The 27,782-nt window shown below is 53.0% G+C and overlaps 1 protein-coding gene and 1 pseudogene across 1 annotated transcript; both read left to right on the top strand.

Moving 5' to 3' along the window:
• The window catches only part of LOC136993807 (antigen WC1.1-like), a 1,003,008-nt pseudogene that overhangs the window by 193,320 nt on the left and 781,906 nt on the right, over positions 1-27,782 (top strand).
• LOC136993756 (olfactory receptor 6C3-like) lies at positions 4,604-14,416 on the top strand (the record flags this gene model as incomplete). The annotated part of the gene is made up of 4 exons (XM_067308700.1): positions 4,604-5,086; positions 12,264-12,420; positions 13,490-13,609; positions 14,337-14,416. Coding segments are annotated over 4 exons (840 nt in total), but the record flags the coding sequence as incomplete, so codon positions are not given.

The raw sequence follows: 27,782 nt of genomic DNA, 5'->3' as shown, positions 1-27,782 counted from the left end.
TGGTTAAGCATGGGACAGGAAAGCCCAAATCAAATAAGGGATGGAAATCATGGAGAATATAAAGAAGAAGAAAAAAAGAAAAGACAAAGTGTTCTGTAAACATTAAAATTATTTCACTTTTCTTTGTATTTCCCAGCACCTGTGAATTACCTTTGATATTAGCTTCCATGGGTTTTCTTTCTCAGATAGCCTATATTTCAACTGCAGAAGATGGTGCTTCTGAGCCCTTGTTTTTATGCTTTCCAATTTTAGTTGTGTAAAGAAGTTACCATTAAACAGAAATGCATGTTTTTTTGCTTCATACACTGTCATTCTAAAAGTGGTACAGACTCACATTGACTCTGGTTCAGTATACCATAATAATCACAGATGTAGCTTTTCCGTTTTTCATTTCTTTTCATCCAAAAGGGTGTATTCGATATTATAAAGTGCATTTATGAATACTTGGGAAAATACTCATCTGTTTCCTTTCTGAAGTATATTTGAAAAATTAGAAGTGGTGAATGAATATTTGGGATGGCAATATCTGGGACCCCGATGAACTCCCCAGTTCGGAGTCAGACACTGATCATGAGGGGGAGGCAGCTGCCCGGCCGGTGGCAGAGCAGCAGCTCACCGGACCAAATGCAGCCAGTTTGAAGGGACCACAACTCCTGGCGATTTTAAAGCATTGGAGCTGCAGGATACGCAGCGGCGCTACAGGCAGCAGCCCCACGAAGGGTTGTCAGAGTGGCTGTAAAGGCTGTGGGACGACGGGGCAGATGCAGTTCATTTTACTAGAGAGGAGCTCGGTCGGATGGAGGCTCTGCCCCAGGGTCCCAGGCTGCACAACACTCTCTGCACCCTGCACCAGTAAAACCAAAACATTTCCCCTCCCTAATGGAGTGGGTGCTAGGTGCGGTTGTTTAACCTGGCCAACTGCCACGGTCATCGATGGTGGGCTCACCGCATGGACTACTGTCGCAGCAGGGTTAAACCAGCTGTGGCAATTAGGAATGTTGTCTGGAATTTATTCCCCCTGAGTTTACGGGACTGGATCAGGTCCCCATGAGCAAAACCATCCAGACTAAGATGCTGAGAACTGCCCCTCCCCATTCTGCACAGGACTCCGTCCCACCAAGGAGGCTCAGTAACCATGAGTGGCCTCAGCGGGGACGATGTGCAAGACTCTCCTATGCAATTAAAACTGGTGATGAGCAAAGCAGACCCCCATTAGGGTTTTTGCGTTGGTGGTCCTAATCTGAGAGTTTCCTGAATATGTTACATACTTCTGGGGGTTTGACCACAGGTGTGAAACACTGGTGCTGGCTGACATTCAAGATCTTTTCACGATACAAAAAACATCAACATTTATTTCATGGCATTGGATATAAACAAAGAGAAAATGAGAATCCCTTGTGCAGTTCTGGTCTCCCACCTCAAGAAGGAAAAGTAGGACTAGGAAAAGGGAAGGGAAAGTTGATGAAGGCAGCAAGACAAATTTCACCACGCATGACATTAGTTACTCCTGTCACACCTTCAACTGACCACGTTCTGAAATGGATCCTCCCAACTGTACCATAGCGAGCAAATTCTTCCTCAAGGCCTTTTCAGTCACTCCTCAAATGCAAATCCTCTTCTTCATGCTGTCGTGGGTGATTTATCTGCTCACTGCCATGGGCAACATGGTCATGATAGCCATCATTTGGCTCAACCAGTTCTACACCCAGCATCTCTCTTCCCCAGCAGCTTCTCCTTCTTAGATATTTGGTTCCCTTTGCCCCTAAAAGGTTTGTCGGCCTCATCTCGGAGATTAAGACCATCCCATGGCTGCTTGCTGGTTCCAGACCTTCCTTTCCATCTTCCTGGGCACAGCTGAGTTCAACCTGCTTGTTGTGATGTCTTTCAATTGCTGCAGGGCCATTTGCAACCTGTCACACTGTATCATCTGTATGAAGTCCCGGTTGTGCTCCATGCACATCTTTATCCATTGGGTGATGGCATCTCTATCCTTGCTCAGCCCCACCATCTTATATTCCAAGGTACCCTGTGTCCCCAGTAAAGAGACTCTTTCTTCTGTGGCCTCATCCCTTTGATGAGAGCAGCCTGCATGGGCACCAGCTACCTTCAAACATGAGCTTTGTTCCCTTCTCCGCTATGTTGCTGAGCTCCTTCACACTGACCCCTGTGTCTTATGCCTGTGCTAGATGCACTGTCCTGAGAATACTCTCTGGGAAAGCCGTAAGAAGCCTTCCTCACCTGCATATCTCACACCACCATAGACACTATTGCATATGGTAGCTCCATTTTTGGCTATGTGGGGCCTGAATACAGCAAATCCTTTGCACCAAGCGAAGCCTGAGAAAAGGGTTCACCAGAGGGTTACCTCTGTGGTGAGCAGAGAAGCTGCTTTGCTGTAAGCTCTCAGCAGCTTTGCAGGTTCCTCTAAGAAAGCACATTCAGGAGAAGCACGATTTTAGGTGACATCCAGCAGACTAAGAAGACACAACATTTTGAATGTTGGAACTTACCCAGCAAATGGGAAGCTGGGACTGTCACCTCTGATTCACTGAGGCTACAGTGATATTGCTGTAGGTGACTGGGCTTGAGCTTTTGCTCACATAATTACAGCCAGTGGTTCAATTTCAGCAAATCTTCCAGATGAACCCAGTCCAGAGATTCCCTTATGCCAGCCTAGAGGCAGAGAGCAAGACAGAGCATCTGGGATCTCGGAGTAACCTGAGCCCCAAGTTAAAATGCAAGTGCAAACATGAAGTGTTGCCCACTACTGAGCTTCCCATTTTACTCCCTGTATAAGAACCACCCATTACACTCTGAGACAGGGTCTGGGGGACAACAGAGTCTATGGAGAACCTCTGTTTCACTCCTTGAAACCCATCATTGCCTTCTGCCCCCTGCTCTTGCATTTTTGAGGCATCCTATTTGTGGAGTCATCTGCTCCTTTCCTTTATATGTCTAAAACCAAATGCAAAGGTGGAGGGAAAAATGTCAGAATTTATTGTCTATGTTTTCCTTGGGCTTCCTTCTGTTAGATGTGTTTTTTGGTTTAAAAAAGAAATTAGCAAGAAGAGATTTGAGACTGAAATAGTGAGTTCATCAGCTTCACTGGAGGTGCCTGTGAGCAGCTGGAGTGTGCACTTGTTTTCCCTTGGTCCCTATATAGTCAACGGAGGCAAAGAAAGAGCTCTAGAGGCTGGGTCCTCCCAGACTGTAACTGGCAGGCGAAACAAGTGTTACCAGTCTCTTCCAGACACTCTTCTCTCTCTCTCTCTCTGCACTGACAAGATGGGAGGAAGCTAACTTGCTCAAACTGAAGTGCCTGACTTTTAGGCATCTCAAATATCACCCTACTTAGTATCTTCTTTGTTCCAGACCTTACTTTTTCAAATTATCAAAAGGACAGCCTTTAAGTTCTTTAAGATGAGACAATTCCATCTCCTCCCCTCCCCTAAAGGGAAGGCAAGGCATTTAGGTCAGGACATTTAATAACAATGGAATCTGGCAATGGTTTGGCAAGAACTCTATTTCAGTGCACAATGATGTCAGATGAGACTGTCTGACACAGACATTTCCAATGACTGAATGGAACCCTCATGAATTTCGCTAAATAGAGTACTAAAGAAGGCAAGCTATACTTGTTCCCTATTTCCCCCCCCCCCCCCTTTTCTGGAGAAAGAGAGAGGAAGACGCTGTGGAAGAAAGCAGGGGATTACAGAAGAGATGCTCAGTACTGACTTGTTTTGAAAGCAACAGCCTCGCAGATGTTCCAAGTCAAAAAAGGCAAGGACTGAAAAGTAGAAGGAATAACTTTCAACATACTTATCTACATGGATGGACTGGCATCTGCAGATAATAGTAAGTATTTTTGCCAGGAGATTAGGTTGGCTTTTGAAACACAGATGTGATGGATGTTTGCAATAAGTCGGAGTGAACAGGGAATTTCCCAGGCATGGCATGAACTAGTTTGCAACCTCTTTACAATACTGTGCTCGTGAGAAAGAATCCTTTGTGAGTGGTTGGAAAAGGTAGAAAGAAGACAGTAAAATCTCTGAGGACTCTCAGTGAAATGTGAAGCAGAGAAATCCTGGTGTGATGAATGGCTGAGAGGAATATTTCTGTCTGTGTTACATAGGAAGCAAGCGAGGGAGCAAAGAAGAAAGGATCTACCCTCCCGTCGAGACTGTGAAATTCTCACACTCGCTTCTTCATGCTCCTCTCTCAGTAGGATGTACTGAAATTGGGCATGGGAGCAGGAAATGAAACTGTGGTTGCTGAGTTCACCCTGGAGGGTTTCTCAGGGCTTGATCAAAGGCTACAGCTGTTTCTCTCCCTGATCCTTCTACTCATATACCTGACAACAGTGACAGGGAACACAACGATCATTTTCCTCGTGTGTGTGGATCACCGCCTGCAAACCCCCATGTACTTTTTCATCAGCAATCTGGCATTCCTGGAAATCTGGTTCACATCCTCCACAACCATCAAACTGTTGGTGATTCTGAGCTCTGGTAGGAGAACAATCTCATTTAGCAGCTGCTTTGCCCAATGCTATTTCTATTCTGCCCTGGGTTGTACAGAGTTTGCTCTCCTTATTGTCATGTCCTTTGACCGCTACGTTGCCATCTGCCAACCTTTGCATTATGCTGCCATCATGAAGCAGCAGCTCTGCTCCCACCTGGTTAGTGCTGGGTGGGTCCTAGGCTTCACACTCTCGAGTTACCACCTGGTCCTCCTCTCAAAGCTGACCTTTTGTGGCCCCAACAAGATCCACCATTTTTTTTGTGACAACTCCCCCTTATTCAAACTCTCCTGCTCTGACACCAGCCTGCTTTGGAAAATAGACTCTGTTTTCCTATCATTTGTAGTGCTGGGTTCCTTATGTTTAATCCTGGTGTCCTACGTGTGCATCTTCCACTGTATTCTGCACATGCCAGCAGCATCTGGGAGGAAGAAAGCTTTTGCTACATGTTCTTCCCATCTCACTGCCTTAGCCATCGCATATGGAAGCTGCATTGTTCTCTATGCACAGCCCACAGAAGAGGTTTCCTTGGAGACTAACACAATTGTAGCTTTGCTGAACACTGTCCTGTACCCGTTCTTAAACCCCTTCATCTACAGTTTCAGAAACAAGACTGTGAAGCTGGCCCTGGAGGAAGCCCTTGGCCGTGCAAAGGTTTGGCTTTTCCCCCAGTCATGATGCTTTTCATGACAGCAATTCTAATCATGTATCTTGTATTGTATCACACACACACATATATGAAGCTATTAAATACAGGTGCCTCAGGAGATTTGTGTTCTCATTGGATTGTAGTGTTGAAAAGAAGGAACATGAATTGCAATTCTTGGTTACAGAGGGCTATTATAAACAAAATCTAAAAAATATTAGTAAAATATTGAACTCACACAGGACTAGGACATAGACTGCCAGTGCATGCTGACACAAGGAAGTTTTCATGAGTCATCTCAGGAAATTTAGCTGAAAACTCTGAGGACAATGTCCAAGGGCTGTTGAGAAAAGCTCAAAACACCTTCTCTCCCTGAATAACAGAAGGTGCTCACCATGAAAATTAAGCTCATACATTACAATGGGTTCAGATTCATTGGGTTCAAATCCATAAAACACTTCTCAGTTTCATTAGTGTGATGAAGACAGACTCATTGATTTGCCAGTGATAGCATGCAGACTATAGCTTTTTTTATTCACTCTGGAGGGAGATTTCTTAAAAATGCATATTTTCGTAACATATTGTCAGTTTGTCCACTATTAAAAGCCCTGCTTTATCTCCACTGATCACTCCAGGATGCATTCTCCTGAAGGATGAAAAAAAAGAATGTATTTCTTCTTGGAGAATTAGGCATTTTCTACCTTCTTTTTCTTTGTTGAAGGAGTATTTCATGATTGAGAACTATTTCAAATAAACTATGTATGCTTCTATCACACTTTTTTCTTCTTGTCCATCAACGAAATTATATATTCCCCCCTTATTTTACACTTCTGTCTCCATCCATATCTTTACATGGCAAAGTGATGGGCAGAAGCATGTACAATTGATAAAAGGAAACATCAGCACAATAATAATCAGCACACAGAGATCCCTTTTCTCCTTTTATTTTGCAGTCCACAGGGAAAAACAAAGCACAGGGGAAGGGAAAGCACTGCCATTGCTTTACTCCTGTGCAGTTGTTTCTAATCAGCATTTCATTTTGTTAGGGCCTCTGAGGAGCAGAATTACTGTTAACAGCTCTTTTAAACTTTGTGTGTGAGCGTCCCATTTCCAAAGGGAATTCTACAAGGGTGAACTCTTTTTAGGAAAACTGGGTCCAGTTCATCTCTGCAGCCCGTCTCCTCACATGGGACCCCAGGGAAGATATGGCATGTTGGGTAACCAAAGCTCAGCCCAGCAGAGCACCTGGGCACTCTTGGCATCTTGCTCTGGGTGGGTCCTTGTGCACCACAGTGAAGGATGTGGTGGCCCTGGGTCTTCCCATCCAGGCCCACAGCTCCACCGGCAACACAGGGTTAGGATATGCAGGCAGACGCCCAGGCTCTGCCTCGGGGTTGAGATAACTGAACAGGGCGTGAGAAACTAGTGGCTATGAGAAATCATTGGACACTGCAGGGAACAGAATGAGACCCTGCCAAGTTCCAGACAGCACGGTGAGGGATGGCTGCATTTCAGCGGTGGTTAAGGGAGAGTTATATGAGAAAAGGACAAGCGTCACACATAACTGGCATATTGGGGATCCTCCAGGGAGTAGACTCTTGCAGCACCAGCAGTACCGAGGTAACAATATTGGAAGCACCATATGAGCCAGGGGTTACCTAGCTAACAGTACCAGAAATATTAAACTTGAGTACATAGGCAGTAAAACTGGCACCAATGAAAGAAAAATACTTAGAGATGGGCTGTTTATTTCAAATGGAATAAGGCTGGAGAAAGGGAGGGATCAAGCTGGATCATTGAAGAAGCAGCACAGGAAAATGGAGGCAGAGGGAATAAAAGGGGCCAGTCATATGTAAGCAAGCTGCCGGCAAGGACACTTGTCTGGCAAGGCTGTGTACCTGCCTGTGCCACTCATGTCTCTGTGGTGCCTGTAAAGGTACTGTGCCCCTGCCGGAGGTGATTTTTGGGTGGTCAACCATGTCCGTACAGAGTGTGTGTATGCCTCTTGGAAGTACATGCCACGTCTCACTGCTGGCAGGACCAGGGAACAGAGAACCGCAGCAGTCTCCCTTCCAGCGGACCAGGAAGGAGGAATCCCTTTATCCAAAAATCCACTGGATCCAGCGTCCTTTAACAGCACAGGCCCTGGAGGTGCTGCAGCCACTTGGTCTTGATGTTGAGGTCCCACTTCTCCATCACCTTGTGGTTCCCAAAGGGCACGGAGCCTTGGGGTTTGGGGTTGCAGCGTGAAGGACCAGCTTTGGCACACATCGTTCTAGTTCCCCACTATTGATTTAAGCAATACAAATACAGAGATTTTATAAGTGTTTGGGTCAGTGATCCCCTAGAGTCAAAGGCAGTTTTGTTTTCTTTGTTTTGTTTTCTGATCAGACTTTCTGTCTGCCAACCTTTATCATAAAAGTGGCTGGGGTTGCACAGGCAGTGCCATATGATCTACCCTCCATTTCAAAAGCATCCACAGAAAGTAGCACTTTTTTTAGTCAATCTAAATAGCAGGGGCAATGACCACTGTTTTGTTGGTGGTCCATGAACAGGACAGTTGTGCTGAGCAAAACTCCATTGTCTGAGGATCTGCTACACATTACTAAACACATCTTCATCGTGTCCAAGGGTAAAAAAAGGCTGGGGGATATTTAAGCCAAATAACTATCTCACATATCTCAAGACCTGCTTCCTCCTTTCACACAACAAACATTATTCTCATGTTAAGGATGGTAGGAAGGTATTTGGGTTGAAAAACTTTTCTGAGCTTTGTCAGGCATTGCACAAACATCTCCATAGCTGCATTATTGCCATTTCTGCCTGCTGCAAGACTGCAGATAACATGGGCACAAGAAGAAGGTGCCCTGGCTGCAAGCTGATGCGTAGATCTGGGGCAGCACAAGGCCCTGGCTGTTAGTCTTTAAATGGTTTGTCCAGGATTTTGTGAGAGGTGCCCAGTCTGCATGGAAAAGCACCACAAATGTAAAAGCTGGGAATGCTTTTTGTACCGTGAAAAGATCTTGAACGTCAGCCAGCACCAGTGTTTCACACCTGTGGTCAAACCCCAGAAACGGGGAAGGGCTGTATTTGCTGTGATATGTAACGTGCAGGAAACTGGGACAAGTCACATTTCTCTCCTGGAGGTAGCACTGGAAGTAGCGTGGGATGAAGAAGGGGTGGAAAGGGAAGCGCGGTGCGAAGGGGAGTTCAGGGGGGTCACGAGTCTCGGGGACTTTCTGGGCCCGCGCCGGCTCCATGGTCTTCCTAGCAGAGGGACAGTCTGTGATATACCATGCCACGTCTCTATGGTCACCTGGAGGGGACACCCTCCCTACCATCTCTATGGTCAGGTGGCTCCTCTGGGCCAGCCTCCAGCGCTTCTCTATGCTCTCCCAGCAGAGGGACACTCTGGGATCCCCCCTCCAGCCCCTTTCTTGGGCTGCTGATGGAGACAAAATTTCAGGGCCAGCCGCTCATGGCAGATAATGCCAAGGGCTGCGATGGCCTCTGGCTTGTTTGCCCACTTCTGAACAAAAGGCTGCGGCCTCCCGGGGCTCCCGTCATGCGTGTACGTCCCCTGGCGCAGACTCGCCCAGGCCCCGGGCAGAGCGGGGCCCTGTGGCAGCAGCGCCCCGGCAGCAGCGTTTCCCCGCCGACGCTCCCCTGCAGCACAACTCCCGCAGCCCAGGGCCAGCCCGGCGCCGCTCCCCCTCGCTCCCCGCCCTCCGCCCCGGCCCCGGCCCAGGCCGGCAGCAGCCGCCGCAGGCTCCGCGCACACGAGCACACGCCGGGCCGCAGCGTTGCTCCGGGCTCCCTGTGCAGCAGCCGCCAACACCCGCCGCTGCCGCAGCTGCTTCTCCGCGGCCTCGACAGCGGCGCCGCGGCGGGGCGCGGCGGGGGCGGGGCCGGCGCCACCAGGGGCGGTGGCCATGGACACACAGGCCCCGCCCCCACAGGGCCGGAAGTGCCTCCTCCCTCGGAGCATGCGCACTGGTGCAGAGGAGGGTGGCGAGGGGCGGGGCGGGGCCGGGGCTGCCCGGGGCCCTGCGGGGAGGGAGGGAGGGAGGCGGCTAGAGGCAGCTGGTGCCGCGCGGGGCAGCGTCTCCCGGCGTGGGGCCGCCCGGAGCCTCCAGCTGCAGCGCCGGGAGCTGCCGCGCCAGGGCCGAGGGCCGCGGGCTGGGTAGAGCGAGCGGCTGTGCGCGCGGGGGCAGCCAGAGGCGCCGCGGCCCGGTTTGTGCAAGCAGCTGCTGGGGAAGGCGCGGCCCGGCCTGGGCCGCCTCCGGCCCCGTGGGAGCCCCTAGGTCTTGAGCCCCTTCTCCTGTCAGGCCAGTGACGGCACCAGCTGGGTTTGGGAATGTAACAGTGGAAACGGAATGATTTTTTTGAAAAAAGACCAAAGTACCCTTCCAGTGTCTCCTATTCTTTTTGAAAGGACATAGAAAAAAAACCCTTAGAAAGTGCTTTTGCTCTCTGTTCCTGAAGTAGAAGTTTTCCCAAGACTTCCTCTTTGCCTTAGCTGATCCAATACTTTGCCTCTTGCCTTCTGCTGAGTGGGGAAGTGTGCGGCTGAGAAATTTTTACAGACCTAGTTGGTGAGCCCTGCTTTAGCGTTAAGTTATTTAAGTGGGTGTATGAGTTGCTTTTCCATCTTTCATTTCCTCACCCCCTTAGACATTTCTACCTTAGATTTGAGTGTGTTCAAAGCAGAGGTCTGCGCAACACCTCTGAGTGTCTCTTGTTTCTCAGAGATGGTTCTTGCGGCATCTTTGTGAAATCTTCAGAGCTTGCGTTTAACCTGCTGCCAAGTCCCTGCAGTTCCTGCCTGCCTCTGCGAAGGTCAGCCCCACATGTGGCTTCAGGGTCCCTGCGCTCCTCCAGTTCTGCTGGTTTAAGTGTTTGTGGGCTGGTGTGAGGAGGCCAATAGCTGATGCAGGTGTGAGAGCAGTGCAAGCAGAGCAGTGTGTGATCCCCGTGTGTTTAGTGAGCTGGTGCCTGCAGCTCTGCTGGCGCTGCCTCTTCCCCTGTTCAGTCCCCATCCACGCCAGGCCCTGAGGTGCCACAGTCACTGGATCTCAAACACGTCTGCAGGTTAATGGTGCTGAACATCGGTTGCCTACAAGTTTTCTGGAGAAGCTCACTGGCAAGGGAAGGACCTGCTGGTTCAAGCACCCAGAAGAAGGTTTTGGTCGCTGCTAAGTCATTGCTGGGCGTTTTGGTGCGCTCAGCTGTCAGCGCTTCCTCCCCTGGCAGCAGCAGCTGCCTGCGCTGTGTCGCCATGGGGCGAGTGCGGTGCAGTGCCCGCTGCCCTCCCTTGCAGCCAGGTTTCCCGCATGGGGGCCATGGCCGGGTGAGCACAGCTGCAGCGCCCAGCCCGGCCGGGACCCCCAGCGGGGTTCTCCCTGCGGCCCAGCCTGCGTGGGGGCAGGGGCAGTCCCCGACTGCTCCATGCAGTCCCTGCCCACTGCAGGGCCAGCCCTGGCCAGGGCCCTGGGGCGAGGGGGGCCGTGCCCCCTCTGTGACACAGGCTGTGGTCACAGGGGACATCCCGTGTCATGGCAACAGCTGCTCTCTCCCGCGCGGCCCTGGCCTCTCCCCACACGTCGCGGCGAGGCCAGGGGAGCCCAGGCACTGGGGCTGCTCTCGGCACCACTCTGCTGCGAGGAGCCACCAACCCTGAGCGGGAGCCGGCGAGGGGAGGCTGGGGCAGAGCGGGGCTGCGGTGACGTGTGGAGGAGGAGGAGGAGGAGAGGAGCTGTTTCCTCATCACCTCCTGCTGCGGGGTGACCCAGGGCGAGGAGGACAAAGATGGAGCTCTGGGACACTGGTCATGGGACACGGCATGGGCAGGTGGTGCCAACGCTCCCCACCCATGGTAAGGCCTTCAGGATCTTCTTCCCGGGAGCTATTGCAGAGACCATTAACTCTGAACATGGCTGTGGAAACCCTGGGCCAGGGGGAGGGTGGACAGGGCTGGGGGCTGCAGCCAGATCCTCCACTGATGGTCCCCTCTGGCTCAGGTGCCAGTGTGGCCACCAGGACTCCTGGATCCTCGCCCTGATGCTGCCCCTGCTGTCCCAGGGCACCCTGGGCAGAAGTCCCTGCCCCAAGGGTCACTGCTGGCCTCGCAGTGGGCATTGCCCACCCGAGCTGCTGGCGGGGGAAGGAGCTGGAGCTGCTCCGGTGGCTGTGCAGAGCCTGTGTGTGCAGAGATCCCGTAGGGGGGAACTGGCCCTGCAGGGGAGATTCTGGGGGATGCCCTGAGCCCCCAGATTGCCATGGGCACAGCACCGTCCTCTCACTGGGTGAAAATCCCTTGCCAGTGTCCCTAGGGAGGGGGTTCACCCTGTGAGAGCTGCTTCTGGAAGGAAAGGAGACCCTTTCTGCTTTTCCTCAGCTCAGCAAGACTTTCTGTCTGGGACCCCGAGCACTGCCTGTAATTCCTTCCCGCAGGCTTTGAGCTCAGGGACACATTGTGGATGTCCCGTGGTAGGATCTGCATGTCCTAATGCCTCTGTTTCAGCTGCAGACCCCTCCTGGGGGCAGATAAAGGTTGTAGCCTCAAGGCAGTGCCCACCTCAGCTGCTGAGCCCCTGTCAGGGATGGGGTGTGTTCGGGGAGGGGGATGCAGTTCGGATATGCTTGCACTTGTCATCTCCTTGGCTAGGCACGGGCTGAACAGCTGTGAGCTGGCCCCCCCGCCCCAGAGCATGACGTGTCTTTCCCTTATTTTTCAGAGACTGCTGCTGCCTGGGAAGGTGTGTCTGACTACATTGTACGGCAGCTGATGCTGAACCAGGTGGGTCTGTCATCGTGGGCCTGCCCAGGAAAGCCTTCTTCTGGATCTTCTGGATCTGAGGGATGATTTCTCTGCTTTGACTTGTATTTTTGAGAGGGTGAAGAGGAGGGGGATGAAAACATCTGGAAAGTTCTTCAGAAGAACTTTTCCAAGGCTTCTCCAAAGCTTTTGAGTGCTTCGTCTGTCCCTTTTGTACAGCAGGATTGGGCAGGGCACTGAGCACCATCCCCATGTGCTGACAAGTCACCAGTCTGTCCACCTACCAGTCTCATAATTCTTCTCTTCCTTTGTGTTTTCAGGGAGTGAGAGTTATTTGTCTTGGGACCTTTGGTGTTGTAACTGAACGAGTTGGTGTTGGGAAGCATGGTTTCCTGGCTGTTCGCAGACCCGTGTTCTGTCTTTCGAAGACTATTGCAGAGGTTCACGGCCTCACCTATGATAAGGCCCATGCTCCTGGTAAGAAGACAGGCTGAAACTTTTGCTTTGCCTTGGGACATCTTAGGGGTGTGCATAACTGCTGTTCAGCAGTGACTGTTAGAAACCTAGAATTGCTTCCCCAGGTCCTGAGAACACCTTCAGTTTTTAATTATCATGTCATCATAATGCTCATTACAATTATACTCCCTCTCTCCCTGACTTGTTTAACAGCTGGCTGCATGCCAGATGTATTGGGGCTGCTGCTTCTCCTCAAATTGAGTTAAAACCTTTGGTCCATGTTTATGCCACACTGGAGCTTGTAAAGTTGAATAAGGGCATTCATGCTGGCTCTTCCATTCTCCTTCTACTTTGAAGTAGGTCAAAGGCAGCTGCAGAGAGCCTTGAAATGGAGATGGGGACAATAGTGTGTATGAAAACCCATCAGAGGCCATCTTTGCTGTGATTGCTGATCATCCCTGTGAGCCCTGCAGCTGTAGTGGACATGGGTGATGCCTGTGGGGCAGCAGGAGCTCCGAGTTGTGTTTGGAGTGGGTCTTTCCTTTCAAAGGACTCCACATGTTCTCTGTGATGTCAACATCAGTCTGGCACTTCTTAGAGCTGAGCCTCTGGCACCAAAAGCAGGGATGTTTGCTGTGCAGTTCTGAGGGTGCTGGGGGTGGCTGGAAGGATCTGAAGGGGTGTAGTGCAATGCTTGTGTTTTCCTTCTGTCTTTCACCATGTGATGTGGCACAGCTAAATGTCTCCCAACCTGGAATGCACGGAGTGTGAGCACAAGTACGTGGCACCCACTCCGCCCTCTTGGGAACTGGTCCCCTTTCTCCTCTCCTTGTCTTGCCATCGTGCCTCATGTTCATAGGAGATGGCCAGGCCCTTTCTTTCAATCTCTGTAGGGAAGAAAGCATTGCAAAGTGCTTTGAACTTCTCCTAGGGAGAGATGACATGAGATTCCTTCAGGAGCTTTACCAGATGTTAAAGAAAACAGCTCTGTAGCAGTGTCTTGCTTGAAGACCTCAAAGCTGCCGACGCTCTGTTTTAGCCTGCTGAACTGCTCCGCTAGTGACTGTGTTCCTCTTTTTCTGCTTCCTAGGTCATAAGCTCTCCGAGCCCCTGAAGCATGCTCGCATAGCCTCGGACATCTCTGTTCCTCGGAAAACAGTGGAGGCTTGCATAGAAGAGACCATGCGTCTTTTCTCCCACTGCCTGGAGAGTGGGAAGAATGTTGCCCTTGTGTTGAAGGACATTGGCATGCTTGTTATTCAAGGAGTAGATGTGAAAATGAGATTTTACAGAGACTTTCTGAGAAGGCTGAATGGGACAGAGCAGCTGGTAGAAGTTCTTCTTGGGGTAAGTTTTCCATTTCTGCAGTACTACTTGTAGTCCTTTTCTAACTCACAAGTGACTGCAGTTCTATTAGCCTGCCATGACCTGTTTAGGCACATGGATGGTCCTGGCCTAGAGTAATGCCAGCTCCCTAGACAGTTTGTCTTGAGCATTCAGAGGATTTGGCAACAAAGACCACCCTGGGAATAGCTGTGCTGGGTCCACCCAAAGATTCGTCCAGCCCGGGAGCCTGTTTCCATGTGCTGAGGGAAAAAAGTCCAAGGAAAGGGCAGGTCTTGTGCGTTTTTTCCAGGTAGACTTTCCTCCTTCCAGAAAGCCATGGTTTAGTGCCCTTTAGTGATGACATTTGAACCCATGCGTCCTTTGGCTGTGCCTGGGATGGTAAGGCAGTGAGTTCAGCAGTTTGCCCTTAAGCTGTGTAGCAATATTTCTGTGTGTCCCTTTGGAAGCTCAGCCTGATCCCTTCATGGGATGCCCTTGAGCTCTGGTGTGGTGAGGAATAGTAATGGATCCCTCCTCCCCTTGCCTGGACCAGTGGGGATGTCAGACATCGCTGTGAACTCTCTGTTGACCTCAGTCCTCTCTCTTTGCAGCTGGAGGGCCTGAGTGTGTTTCATCTCTCCCAAATGGCAACTGGTCAGAATATTTGTCACTCTCATGCTTTGGTTTGTAGCGTTTCTAGGTCTGTGTCTGTGTAGGTTTGTTTTTGCAGGGATCATTGCTGACCCCAGTCTCTGGGCAGGAAGCAGAGGCCCAGGCAGACAAAGGCCCATATGGGACCAGCCCCCTGTTGCTGCTGTTGCTGTGTTGGTCTAGTTGTGCTGAGCAGCTCTTCCCAGTGCCCTGGAGTGTCACCAGCATGAAGGGGGTCTTTCTGTCCTTATGTGTGCATCTGCACGCTGGCAGTCGTGGCTGCAGCATGTCAAAGTGAGAATCATTTGAGACCGATGTCCTTCCCCAGGTCTCTAGTGCAGCCCTGTCCTTCATGCTGGTCTTTCAGGTGCCGCTGGAAAGGTGAGCTGTGAAAGCAGGCTGAGGTGAGCCCCTCGAGGGTTAAGGCAGAGATGCAAGCAGGCTGTAGGCCAGTGCTGCTTCCCAGCTCTGTCTCTTCCTTCTGTCCTAGTCCGTGGTGTCTTTTCAGTCCATTCTCTGGGGCAGGGCCTTTTCTCCAGCCTTTGTTGCAGTGGGTCCCAGAGCAGCTGCCCCTTGAACACACCCCAGAAGTTTGGCCCTCCCAGTTACCCGCTTTGCCTCTCCATTCCTCTATGGTGCAGAGGCAGTTGTCTGAATGTTAGGAGAGACTGTGGGGTTAACCCCACATCAAGCCGGCAGGGAAAACGCAGCCGCCAGGAACCCCAGCTAGTGCAATGCCTTCCCCTGTACTTGCCTCCATCAGGTTCTACATTAGGAAAGACCTAGTCTCCTGACTGAGTCTCTGGATTCTCAGCCTTGCAAAAAGCCTGACAGTGTTCTTACCCTTTCTCATTTATTTCCCTCCAGCTTCTGTGCTGCATAACTGAGGGACTGTTGAGAGGAGTGGAGAAATTCAGCATTTCAGTGAGGCAGCTTCTTCTCTGAGCAGTGGAAAAGTTTGCTGCCCTTGTGAGCACTGAGATAATTTTCTTGGCATCACCTCATACATGTCTGTCACTTTGCAGATGCCAGAGATGAGGGATTCAGTCCTCTCAGGCACCAAAACTGCTGCTTCTCAGACCCATTCTGGTCAGGTCATCATCTTTCCTGAGCAAGTATGTTTGCTTCTTAGCCCCTGGGAGGCCAAGCGAGCAGCTTCTCGTGGCATGTTTGGCAGCATTGTGTTGCCAGTGCTTGTGAAGGCTGCTCAGAAATTCATCTGAGAGTAACTCTTTGAAATGTGCATCAAAGTGCAGGTCCCTACTAGTTGCTGGCTTGGGACATTTTCATGTCTTCTGTGAGACCTGCATGAATCAAATGTGTCCTGAATGTGTTTTCTGGGGTCAAAAGTTTTTTTGTGGGAGGCCTATCTAGGCCAAAGTGAAGGCTGTGCCCAGGGGGTTTTGGCGAGCTTTGTCCTGGCTCCCATCATGCTCAGTGTTTTGTTCCATTACTTGTCTGGGAGATGGAGGTTCCTTTTTACAGATGGATGGACATGAGCTTGGGAGGGCCTGCAAGTGATTTGGAGGGTGAGACGGGAATTAGAAATGGTGCTGGAAAGCTGTAGGAGAGGAGATTATTGTGTTCTGCCTGGACATGAACATTGAACGGGAGATGGGAGATGGTCCCAACGGCAGCACAGAGGATCTGGGTTAAAATGAGCTTTCTCATAGGAAGGCTAGGAAAGCTCTCAAAGGGCCTGATGAGGAAGCTCATGCCCCTCCAGGTGCTGGAGGTCTTCACGATGTCACTCAGCTTGCTAATGCACTCCTCCAGCATCTGGTGTATTCTTCATATTCTGCTTTGGAAAAAGATGGACTTCCCAGTAGCTCCCAAATGCCCCTGTGTCCTCATTATTCACCCAAGGGGCAAAGGAAGTGTGGTGCCCTCCCTTTAGACTGGTGTCTTTTTCCTGTTTCCAGGTACAAGTTTGAGAGTACAGCTAGAAAACCACCCGTGGCACCTGTGAAGCCGACCCGGGAAGAAGAGATGGGAAAAGATGGGTCCAGTGGCAAGAAAGGTAATGAAACAGCTGGTTCCTGGCAGGGGTTTTTGTCTTCTCCTTCTGTCCTCTTTGGCAGGGCATTGGAGCCAAGGTGACAGTGGGATGGCTCAGGTAGCATGAGGCACTAGAGGTGATGCTGCTTACCCACTATGGGAAATCTCAAGTGACTCCTGAGGGAACAAGACCTCGGGGCAGCCCAACACTCCCACCTGCAGCTGATAGCTCCAAGTTAAACTTTCCCCCATTTCCACGGGACTCAGTGCCCTGGCGTGCACTGCAAACTGCTCTTCCTTTTGAGGCGTTGGTGCAGAAGAGAGGCAAACTTGAGGACTGTCCTTGGGCAATGTGAATCCTAAATTGTGCCTGGAGCTGTATGTAATGGAGGGGCTGAGCTATTTCATGGAATCAGTGTGTTTTCAAGTGCTGGGAAGAGTCACCTTGAGTAGATGGTACAAAGTCTGGTAACCTATGCCAAGACTTCCTTTCATTTTCAAAACATGGAGTTCTTACCTTTCTTTCCAAATTTCTCATAAACATCCCCAAAACAGTGCCTTTGGGTTGACTGTGTCACCAGAGGAACTGCAGGCATATGAGATCAGTAGACAGATCCAAGGATCTGCTCCCCTTGTGTGAAATTGTTGCCCCCAGAGAGACTCTGATCATTCACCAATACATCCCAGCAAGCCTCCTTTTTCATAATGTGACTAGGATAGAACATGAAAGAACAGAAAAAACAGTACCACAGGAAATGATGTTGCACAGTAAAAACTAAAAGACAGAGAGAAGCCAGTGTCTGGAAGGGCCAAAGACCACCCAGGAAAGAAGACATAAAAGGAATCAGCTGGAGGCCTGACAGTTTTATCACAGGCTTGATCAGATCTGCATATCCTTCCTTTTCAAAAGGTCTCTGCAATTCTATCCTGAGGTGTTTTCTTGTCTCCTGCTTATAGGAAATCTTCCTGCCCAGCACCTCCTCTTGAGAGGGAGGCATCCTCCACCCAAAATAACAGCTCCGACTATGCAGAAAAGAAAGGGGAAGAAAGCTGAGGGCAAAGTGCCTCATGGCAGGTGAGACACTTGGAGGAATGGATGAGGGTGACCCTGGACCCTTGTGCTCGTTTGGGTAAGATGTTTCCTCTGGACACAAGGTTCATAGCAGCTCTGAATGTCTTTTATCACATGTCGCAGTGACTCCTGATCCCTCGATGGCAAGAATGCCTTTACACCACTTTCTCCTTCTTTGACACTGGGTGTCCAGGAACAATCAGTTTTCCATACCTAAACACACAGCAGCTGAGACCATTGAGCAATGTTTAATACATTTGCGAGGATGGGGTAACTGTGTCTCTTAGAGGCTGTCTTTATAAAGGACCCTGCTGCTCTCCTTGCCGCATCAAGACAGAGCCTGTATCTGGGCATGCTGAGCATTCCTGCGGGCACATCATGCAGCCCTGGGCATTTCAGCTGGGGGTGATCTCTGTCTCTGCCCAGCTTGTGAGTACAGGATGGAGACCAAACTCCCCCTGTGCTCACACCACCTCCCCACAATGTGTATTTTCAGCGTGCTCCCAGGCATCCAAGGGAGCTGCTCAAGGAAGGTGGAGCGAGGCAGGAGGAAGGGCAGTGCTGAAGTCATGCCGCCACCTGAGAAACTGGTTACAAGAATGCAGAGGTGGCCAGGAGAGGTACGTGCTACTGACTGAGGTCCTCCTTGTGCCATATGGACTTATGGAAAAGCGCAGTTCTATGGGCAGTGAGTATGAAAGACCCCTTCCTGCATGTTCATTTGGCCATTGACCGACCTTGTCTGAGCCTTGCTTTAAAAGGTGCAGGTCATGCTCTAGTTTTGCAATGCATTTGTCACTGCTGCATTCTCAGGAAACACCTCAGAAGAACACCTCCCCTTTGACCCTGTTTCTAGAGGGAATGTACCTGCTGGGCCTTTCAGGGATAGAAGATGGACAGTTTCTGTTTAGCTCAGTGATCATTTAGCTCATTGGTCCGAGCAAATATGCAATTTGCGGACCTGCCAGTATTAGCTTAGGGGCATAAGAGCACTGACAGGAAGGCTCAAGACAAGGGGCAGAAAGGAGGATGAGAAATGACCTTTGTGCACTGGAAAATACCAGATGCCAGTGATAATCTTTGCTGTTTCTTTTCTGTGGCCCTCCAGGTGGAATATCACTTCAGAGTAATGGGGGAGGGGATTCTTGTCTTTCCTCTGATCTGAAGCCCTGGGAAGGTTTCCCTTTCCTGTGCCTTTTGCTGAAGAGCAACTCTCTCCAGCCAACAGGTCAGGCCAGGATCAAACACAAACTGGAGCAGCTGGGGCAGCTCCAGTATCCAGTCCCTGGTGCTGCAGGAATGGGAATGTCCCTGATCCCTGCCACATTCCCAGCCCCAAGGAAGGGAACACTGCCCTTTGAAGCAAGGCAAGTGAAGAGAGAAGAGCACTTTTGGAGAACTCATCTGAAGAAACCCCAGTGCTTCCTCTGGAGCTGTTTTCCAGAAGCATCCGTAAGAGGCAAGGAACCATGAGGAAGGGGGCTTGTGGTCCAAGCGAAGTCCCAGCATTATTAAAGTCCCATAGTTGGGCTGCCAGCTGTTGGGGAAGGTCAAGTGAGGCCATGAACACTGATGCTGAGAGTAAACGCTGAGGTCCTAAGGGGTGTTTGGGGTCATTTGATCTGACCTGCCAAACCTCCCAGTAGGGTTGCATTAAAAGTTCCTGCTCCAGCCATGGCCATTTCTTGCCCTCATTTTTGTTGCTATGGGAGATGTCTGACTGAGATGGAGGGGTGAGTAGGCAGCCTGGCCCTTGCCCTCTGAAGGGCAGTGGGCCTGCGAGGGAGAAAGATTGGATTTGTGGAAAAGGATGGGATTTGTGTGCCAAGAGACAAAGCAGAGTGCAGAGTGGGGTCTGTCCTTGGCATCCCGGCCCAGCAGATGTAGAGGGAGAAGCGCTGAATGCGAGTGGCAGGGAGGGGGCTTTTTAACCAGCTGCGCAGGGAGCAGGGACTTCAGTGTGAGGAAGAGCACGGAGGGACCTGTCTGGGACCCCTAATGAACATCCCTCTGCATCAGCTCCTTCCTGCTGAAAGGGCACAAGGCAGGGCAGAAAGACAGTGACTCCCCTGGGGTCTAGCAGGGAGGCTAAAAGCTGCCTGTAAAACCATGACTTCACAACAGCCCCAGATCAAAGACTGGCAGTCAGTTTTGCTCTCCAAATTTACTTTTTTTTTTTTAAATTTCTCCTGAACATTGCACACAGACTTGCTTTTGTGTTCTCTATCCCCTCATTACCAGCTCACGGCACAAACCCCCCCCTTTCCTTACCCAAATGTACTCACCCATCAGGCTGCCCTGCCCAGCCCAGCTGCAGCACCTTGCAGCCCCCTGTCCCTGCACAGAGGGAGAAGCCCTGCTCCTGCAGCCCCACATGCTGCGTTGGCCATCTTGGCAGCTCTTGCTGCTGCTGAACCCTGCGGACAGCTGCAACTGCGACCCAGGACATCCCTCTCTGTCTCCAGACTCAGCCTCTCTCCAGCCAACAAGTCAGGCTGAGGATCAAGCACAGACTGGATGGAGAGCGCTGTCCTCTACCCCAATGTTGTGCTTGGGGTAGATGAAGGACTGACCCTGCCACGGGGTGGGGGGTCTCTGGCACAGCTGTCTGCACATCAGGCAGATGTCTGAATCGCTCCCACATCCCCACACAGTCTCTGGAGCGGGCATTCAGCTGGGCTCTTTCCCTGCCCCATGGCACTGCACCCTCCCTTCTCCCCATTCAGTAATGAGATGTACAGACACGACCACCTGGCACTGACACACACTTTTCCCTCTTCTGTCCTTCCCATCAGGCAAGGGGATGGGACAAGTCAGCTCAGCTCAGGGTCAACAGGACACATGTACATCCTCCGTGCTGCTCTCCAGCCTCTCTGGCCATCCCCCATGGTCTCGAAAGAATGTCCCACATCAAGATGCATGTCCCAGCCAGCAGCAGATCTGCTGTCCCAGAGCTGGGACATGGTGACTGTGAGCAAAACCCAGGGTGCTGGGCAGCACAATCCCCCAGGCACCCCACCAATAGGGCAACGTCCCTGGCTGGGCTCGAACCACCAACCTTTTGGTTAACAGCCAAATGCGCTACCTGCTGCGCCACAGAGACCCCCACCTGGTGCTCTCCTGGGGCAGCTCCAGTGTCCAGTTGCTGGTGCTGCGGGAATGGGAATGTCCCTGATCCCAGGCACGTCCCCAGCCCCAGGGAAGGGGCCACATCCGCAGCCCCAGGGAAGGGGACACTGCCATTTGTCCACTGCCAGGTGCTGGTGGGCAGAGCAGTGCAGAGGGAGGCCTAATACCTAGGTGAGGGGCTGTGGGCAGCTCCCTGCCCAGGATTGACTCTGCCTGCTTTCATGGCCCTTCCAATGCACACGCCAGGGGGCAACTGGAGCTGTGGGCACATCACCCTGGGGAGGGCATTTCCCTCACCCCATTTGCTCCTGCTGCTGGCATCAAAGACAGGTGTGACACACACAGGAGTGCTGCACAGGGTGGCAGAGGTGACTCAGGGAAGGGGTTTGCTCCTCTCCATCGACCCTCCCTGGGAGGGCCAGAGTGTGGGAGCAGCACCTGCAGCAAGAATCTCCTCGCCCCCATCAACTGCAGAGATGCTGAAGGGACAGCACTCCATGATGCAGCCCTGCTCCAGGACCAGTCCCGGCTGAGTGGCGATCTCAACTTTCCCCATCCCAGCCTGTGGCCCAGCAGGAGGGTTCAAATGCTGCTTTCTGCTGAGGTTCTCAGGGCACCAGGGGCCAAGAGGGCTGTGCTTGTCAGGGGAACATCAGCTTGTCAGGAGCACATCATGGGACAAGAGTATGTCCCACCCCTCAACAGGCTTTTAGGGGATGTAGCTCAGTGAAGAGCACCTGCTTTGCATGCAGGAGGTCCTGGGTTCAATACCCAGCATCTCCAGGGAAGCTTTTGTCCTGAATCTTCATTCCCCCGCAATAAGGGTGAGGGCTGGGAACAGGGTGCATTGCTTCTCTCCAGAATTTGCAGGCTTGCCCTCTGACAGGGTGTCATGTGGGAAGTGGAGCTCCCCATGTGGGAAGAGCCCAGGCAGATCATCAGAAAGCCTGTCCAGGTGAAATGACATCCTTATGTCACTACTATTGCAACACCCTGATTGGCCAGCAGTAGGCAAACAGGCGGGAGCTGGGAGGTCATCAAGTGCATCTCAGGAGAGATGGCAGCCCTGTGAGACAAGAGTCAGTAGCATGCACAAAGGTGAGAGGACTGGATGCTGGCTGGGAGGTTATTTCAGCTGCAGCATCAGGATTGCCCTGGACAGGCAGACAGGCTCTGTGAGGGCATCAGGCTCATCAGATGCACCTGACCATGGGAGGTGAGAGCTCAGCAGGAGGGAAGAGGAGAGGCAGGTGGAAGTGACAGCTGGGACATCACTGGTGAATCACTCCTGTCCCAGCAGCTCCTGGCCAGCAGCAGGTGAGCAGGCACTGGGGTCACTGCAGGTGACAGGAGCTGATTCAGCAGCTGAGGAGGTGGGAGTGGGAGCAGGAGAGGGAGCAGGAGAGGGAGAGGCAGGCAAGAGCACAATGGCTGGTGTGTTGGTTGTGAGGTCACTTCCATTACACTTCCCCGATTGGCCAGCAGTGGGCAGGTGGCATTATGAGGTCATGAACAGCATCACAGAGGCTGTCCATCAGCAAGGAGAGCTTGGGAGGAGGCAGGAGGGAGGGACAGGTGAAGGTGACATTGGTGGCTTTGATTGTGAGGTGTCTCCTTTCACAGCAGCTGATTGGCCAGCAGCAGGTGGGCAGGCCTGTGAGGTCATCAGGGACATGACAAAGCCCATGAGGTAGAGGTGAGAGCCTGGAGGGAGGAAGGAGGGAGAGGCAGATGATCATGACACTGCTGGCATAGTGATTGTGAGGTCACCTCTATGAGTGCAGCCTGATTGGTCAGGAGCAGGCAGGTGGGTGGGCACTGTGAGGTCATGAAGGGCAGGAGGAAGCCCCCAGGAGAGAGGAGAGCTCCTGAAGGTGGCAGGGGCAGGGAAATATAGCATGACTGGAAGCTGGTTTGTGAGGTCCCTTCTGTTGCAGCAATCTGGTTGGGCAGCAAGCTGGCAGGCACTGTGAGGTCATGAAGCAGGTCAGAAAACCTTCCCCATGGAGAGGAGTGCTCAGGGGAGGGGAGAGGGAGAGATGAGTTAGAGTGATGTGTTGGATGTTTATTGTGAGGTCAATTCCTTGCATCAGCTGCATTGGCCGTTAGCATGTAGGTGAGCAGGGAGGCTTGTGAGGTCATCAAGAACATCAGAAAACTCCCCCGAGCCAAAAGGAGAGCTCAGGGAGAGGGGAGAGAAAGACAGGCAGGTAAAGGGGGACAACACTGGGATGAGGATGACACTTCTTTTGCAGTGTGGTGAGATCTTTGGATTTGAAGTTATGCCTGTGATACAAGGATGACATTCAAATTTATCCGATATAGTCCTATATCAATGGGAGTGGATCGTGCATGCTCTGGAGTGGTTACATGGAACCACAGGCCAGCTGGATTATCAGGATTCACTGAAACACCCCCCCTGAGGGACTGTCACCCGATCCAGCTGAAGATGCTATTGCAAGGACACTTGTGACAGAGAATAACATCAACAGCTGGTCAGCAACCAAACAATCTTGTTCAAGACGTTTGGATTCCCCAAATGAGCATTATCTAAGCAAAAGAGCCAAATCAATTTTTTAACAAACACTTTGTCTATGAATGTTTGTGAAGCAAACAAATCATTTTGATCCATCATCTTCTGGTTATGGACCCAGGTACTTGTGTTGTGCCCCTCTGCCCCTGCTGTGGGCTCTGCATGGAGCTTCAGAGCAGGCGTGCCATTTCCTGCAGCCAAGGTGAGAGATTTGGACCTGGCAAACAACATCTGGGCATGCCAAAAACATCATCCAAGGGATGGAACAGGCCCGTCTTCATTTTGTCACTCTTTGTCCATCTCTGGCCCATGTCCATGTGTGTGAGTGTAGTGACATTTCTGCAGCTGAGCAGAGAGATCCCTGCACCAGATGTTGGGGAGAGCGTGTCCTTCATGTGAGGGCTGAGCCCAGTCCCGCATGTCCCTGTTGGGCAGGGCAGGGGCTGATGCAGCCCCAGGACTGGCTGAGCAGGTGCTAACCCCATGGTGGAGGGGCCATGGGGCTGAGCAGAGCTGGCACCACTTGTCTCCAGCCAGACTGTGGGAAGCCTATGGGAGAAGGGTGTTCAGAGAGTGAGACCCCTGTGGAGGTGAGTAATGCACACGGGTGCTGCAAACCCAACCCCCGTCCCCATGGGAAAACCCCACTCCCACTGGACTCAGGCTTGAGTCCTGCATCTCCCACAGGGAGAGATGGTCCAGGGGCTGGGGAGGGAGGGGGCTGTCTCAGGGCAGGGGCTGCCAGCAGGGAGGCTCCAGGTCCTGGGGACAGAGGTGGTGTCTGAGCCCCAGCTCCCCCCAGAGCCCCCAAGGTCACCCCTGCCCTGCCCCACTGCCCTGGGGCTGTGCTGGTGACACCATGGGTGTCCCTGGCAGAGAGCAGTGCATGTGGGGCCAGAGCCAGGCTGAGCAGGGCTGTGTTCCCGGGAAGGGGCAGGAGGGCAGGGCAGACCCTGATTGGGGCCGGCACAGCCCAGCTCTCCTGCAGCCCAGCCGAAGGCTGGACGTGGCACCAAGTGCCAGCTGAGCCCTGCGCTCCTCGCGGCTGCGTAAGTCCCAGAGCCCAGGGCTCGTGCAGGGCCCCTGCCCAGCCCCGAGGGGAGAGCGGCTGGTCTGGGAGCAGCGAGGGGAAGGAGCAGGATCCAGCCCTTGCTCGCACTGCGCTATGGTCCTGAGGTGTAAATCTCGGTCTTTGCCACAGCTCGGTGTGGGCAGAGCTCCAGGGCAGAGGAGGCTGGTTAGGGGCACCTGGCGCAGGACGAGGTCCCTGCAGAGCGGGTGCTCCAGCATGGAGGTGTCTGCCCCAGAGCAAGAGCCCCTCTGCGCCCCAGTGTCCCCCTGCCCTGGCACATGCAGCGCTGCTGGGGCTGAGCCCTGAGGCCAGTGGGACAGAGATGTCTGAGACCCCTTGCTGAGCAGTGCTGGTACTTTCCCCTCACGCCTACATTGGGGGTCCAGGCTCCTCCCATGATCCCTCCCCAGCTCTGCACACAAGGCCCAGCCATTCTGCAAGGTCCCCAGCAGCAGGGCTCTGTCCTGGAGAGAAGCCAAGATGTCCCCAGCCCTGGGACATGCTGCTGCCCATGGAGGAGCTCCCAGCAGGGCACAGGGAAACGCTACCATGGGAGAGGGTGCTGGTGACAGCCGCTGGCTCCCTCCTCTCCTCGAGGGCAGAATCCTGCTGTTTGCAGCACTACCGAGCTGTGGCTGTTCCCAGCAGGGAGCCCAGCTTTGCCCTGCCCCGGCTGGGGGGGATGGAGGGGGCTCACACAGCCCCACTGCCAGGCTGTGGCTTGACTGCTGGGGCAGAGGAGGCCTGCCCCTCCTGGGCCCCAGAGCTGAAACCCTCCTGTGAAGCCGAGCCAGTGCTGGGCAGCACTGGGGCTGGGAACGTTATCCTCTGCCTCCCTGAGAGAGGCACCAGACCCTGGGCAGAGACGTCTGATTTTGTCTCCCGGCCTGATGGTGCCTGTTGCGGGGGAGAAGCGAGCTGTGCTGGGGCAGCTGGGCAGGGAGAGCTGATGGCAGTCGCGTGGCCCCATGCTTTCCTGTGCCTGCCAAGGCTGAACTCAGTAAATGAGTGGAGGATGGATGCATAAGTGGTGGGGTGGGGGGATGACAAAAGGAAGGAAAGAATGCAAGAAAATGAAAGAAATGCAAGGGAAAAAGTAAGGAACATAAAATTTCAGTGTAGGAAAGGAAAATTAAAGCAGGAAAAAAATGCTACTATCAGAAACTGCCAGTTTAGTCACAGAATCCCAATGTTTTTTACATATAGGTATAGATCATATAGATTCAGACACAGATGCATTTGGTGACTCCTCCCCATGCCAGGAGATCTCTCCGAGTAGCTCAGGTGTCAGCTCAGTGCAGGAAAGGAAATGAGCCACGGTGAAGGTGGAGTGTGTTTTTGTGCGCTTGGCCTTAGCCCCGCTGCCCATCAGTGTGTGGCATGGGTAACCTATCAAGAAGAGCCAGTGTGTTGCTGTCAATCTAGCAACTCTGTGTTACCACCTAAGGGTGCACCGGGACCCTCAGATCCCAGGGCCATGAAGCACAGACTTCAATATGAGGGATACTAAGATGGCGTTTATTGTATGCTGCACGTGTCCTTAGATACCGCAACGCTTCGTCTACGCCCCCTGCCTGCTTGTCACATCGCGTGATCTTCCGTTCGCCTAGTCCCCACTCGGGATTGGATATCACCCACACCAGTGGGGTGCAGAGACCCCCCGGCTGGAGGAGGAAGGGCAGTTTGGGTGCCAGATGCTGCACAGCTGTTGAACCCTCCTCCCCACTCAGCTCCTGTGTGAGAAGTTTCTCACCTGTGGGTGCTGGGGCACAGTTGGTTAAAACCCAGCCTAGGACCAGGGATCCTCTCTCAGCTGCCATTGGCACCTGCTTTAGGGATGGGCGTGAAATCTTCTCTCCATGGAAATATGCCCTTGTGAGCATCCTCAGGGATGGGCCTGTCCCAAGGCCGGGGGCTGAACTGTGACTTTGGGCTGGAGCCCGCATATTGTGGCGGTCCCTTCTCCAGCCCACTGCCCTCTCCCTCTTCTGCCTCCCACCCTGCTGAAGGAAATGTCCTCTCCTGTCACTGACTGCTCCCGTCCCCTGCGTCTGCACACGGATATTCCCCTGCACAGACCCAAACTGGTGCCCCAGCTGAGGCGGCTCCTTCTTCTGCCCTTGCAGCCCATCAGCGGGAGGGCAGAGGGGTGGGGGTGGATGGGAGCAGGGGGGCGTCCCAGGGCTTCCCTGAGCCCTGGTGCCTCACAGCCCCTGCCAGGAAGAAGCCAGCTCTGGGCTGTGCCAGGAGTGCTCGGGGGTCTGTGAGGGCCACGGGAGCCAGGAGCAGCCCCTGGAAATGGGAGACACCGTGGAGCCACAGGAGGGGAAATCCCAGCCCCTGGCATCCCAACAAGCTGCTCTGCACCATGTGCAGGGTCAGTGGGAAGCAGAGCTGCCTCCCAACTGCTGTGGGGAGGTGATCCCCAGGCAATGAGCCCCTCTGGGGCTGACTGGGGTGTTCAGGGCTCTGCTGTCACCTCCAGGCTCACTGCTGTGGGGCCACAGCTCAGGACCAACCCTGTCAGTGCCTCTCGGTGGTGGCATCCTTGCCTGGGACCAGGGTGGTCCAGGCAGAGCCCCTGGCAAAAGAGCAAGCAGGGGCACTCCTGGGGTGAGGAGACTGGACCTCCCTGCCCAGAGGGGCATTACGGGACCCTGCAGAGAGACCCAGTTTGGCTGGAAGCTTTGCGTGTGGTTTGCAGGATGGAAATGTCTCTGCCAGCAGGAATATCCTCCAGCTGGACTGTTCACTATTCCCGCACTCCAGGGTCCACGGGCACTTGCAGGTGCACAGCCTGTCTCAGAGCCCGCTGGTCCCGAGACGTGCCCCTTTCCCACTGCTGGTTCTTGGTGCTTCACCCTCCCTGATCAGCCTCGGGGAGACACCCCGACACCTGGGGAGGGAAGCACCAGCTCTGGATCAAACTCCCAAATGGTTTTAATAAGAACAAATACCAATGCATGGCATAGAAGTAGATGAAAAAAAATAGACAAAATGCCCAGCTCTTTCTGCTACCAGTGGGAGAAGGGAGACTGGTCTCTGGCACTCACAGCTCTCCCAGCTGCACAGACCTCTCTTCCATCCCAGGTGCACCCAACCGCATGGCAGGGGTGGGCTCTCCTGGCCCTGGGCTCAGGGACCTTTGGGCACCAGGGTCCAGTCTCACAGCCTTGGTGTCCTCATGGGGGTGTGCCAGAGATGCCTCTTCAGCATCATCGTACCCTGTGTCTGTGGGGAGCAGGGATGAGGCGTCTCTCTTGGCTCCTGGGGCCCCATCACCTCCCCAGGAGTGCAGGCTCCCCTCTGGAAGCAGCAAGGCCGGTGCATTGCAGTTGACCCCATGCACGTGCCCCTCCTGGGCTGTAAATCCCCTTCCTCTCCCTCCTCTTACTGTCCCGAGATGTCCAGCCCCTTATCCCACCCCAGTTTCCACAGCAGGAAAACTCCTGGCGCAGGTTCCCTCCCTGTCCCGGGAGGTCGGGCTCTCAGTATGCAGTGACTCTCCGGGCACTGGGGACAGCACCCCAGGAGCCGGCAGCACGGCACTTCCCCCTCACCTCTCTGAGCCTCCCCAGGCCTGTTTCCCTCCTCTGCTTCCC

Source organism: Apteryx mantelli, chromosome 20 (genome assembly GCF_036417845.1).
Source record: "Apteryx mantelli isolate bAptMan1 chromosome 20, bAptMan1.hap1, whole genome shotgun sequence".
NCBI lineage: Eukaryota > Metazoa > Chordata > Aves > Apterygiformes > Apterygidae > Apteryx > Apteryx mantelli.
The sequence above is the reverse complement of the archived record's forward strand: the minus strand, read 5'-3'. Positions and strand labels throughout refer to the sequence as shown.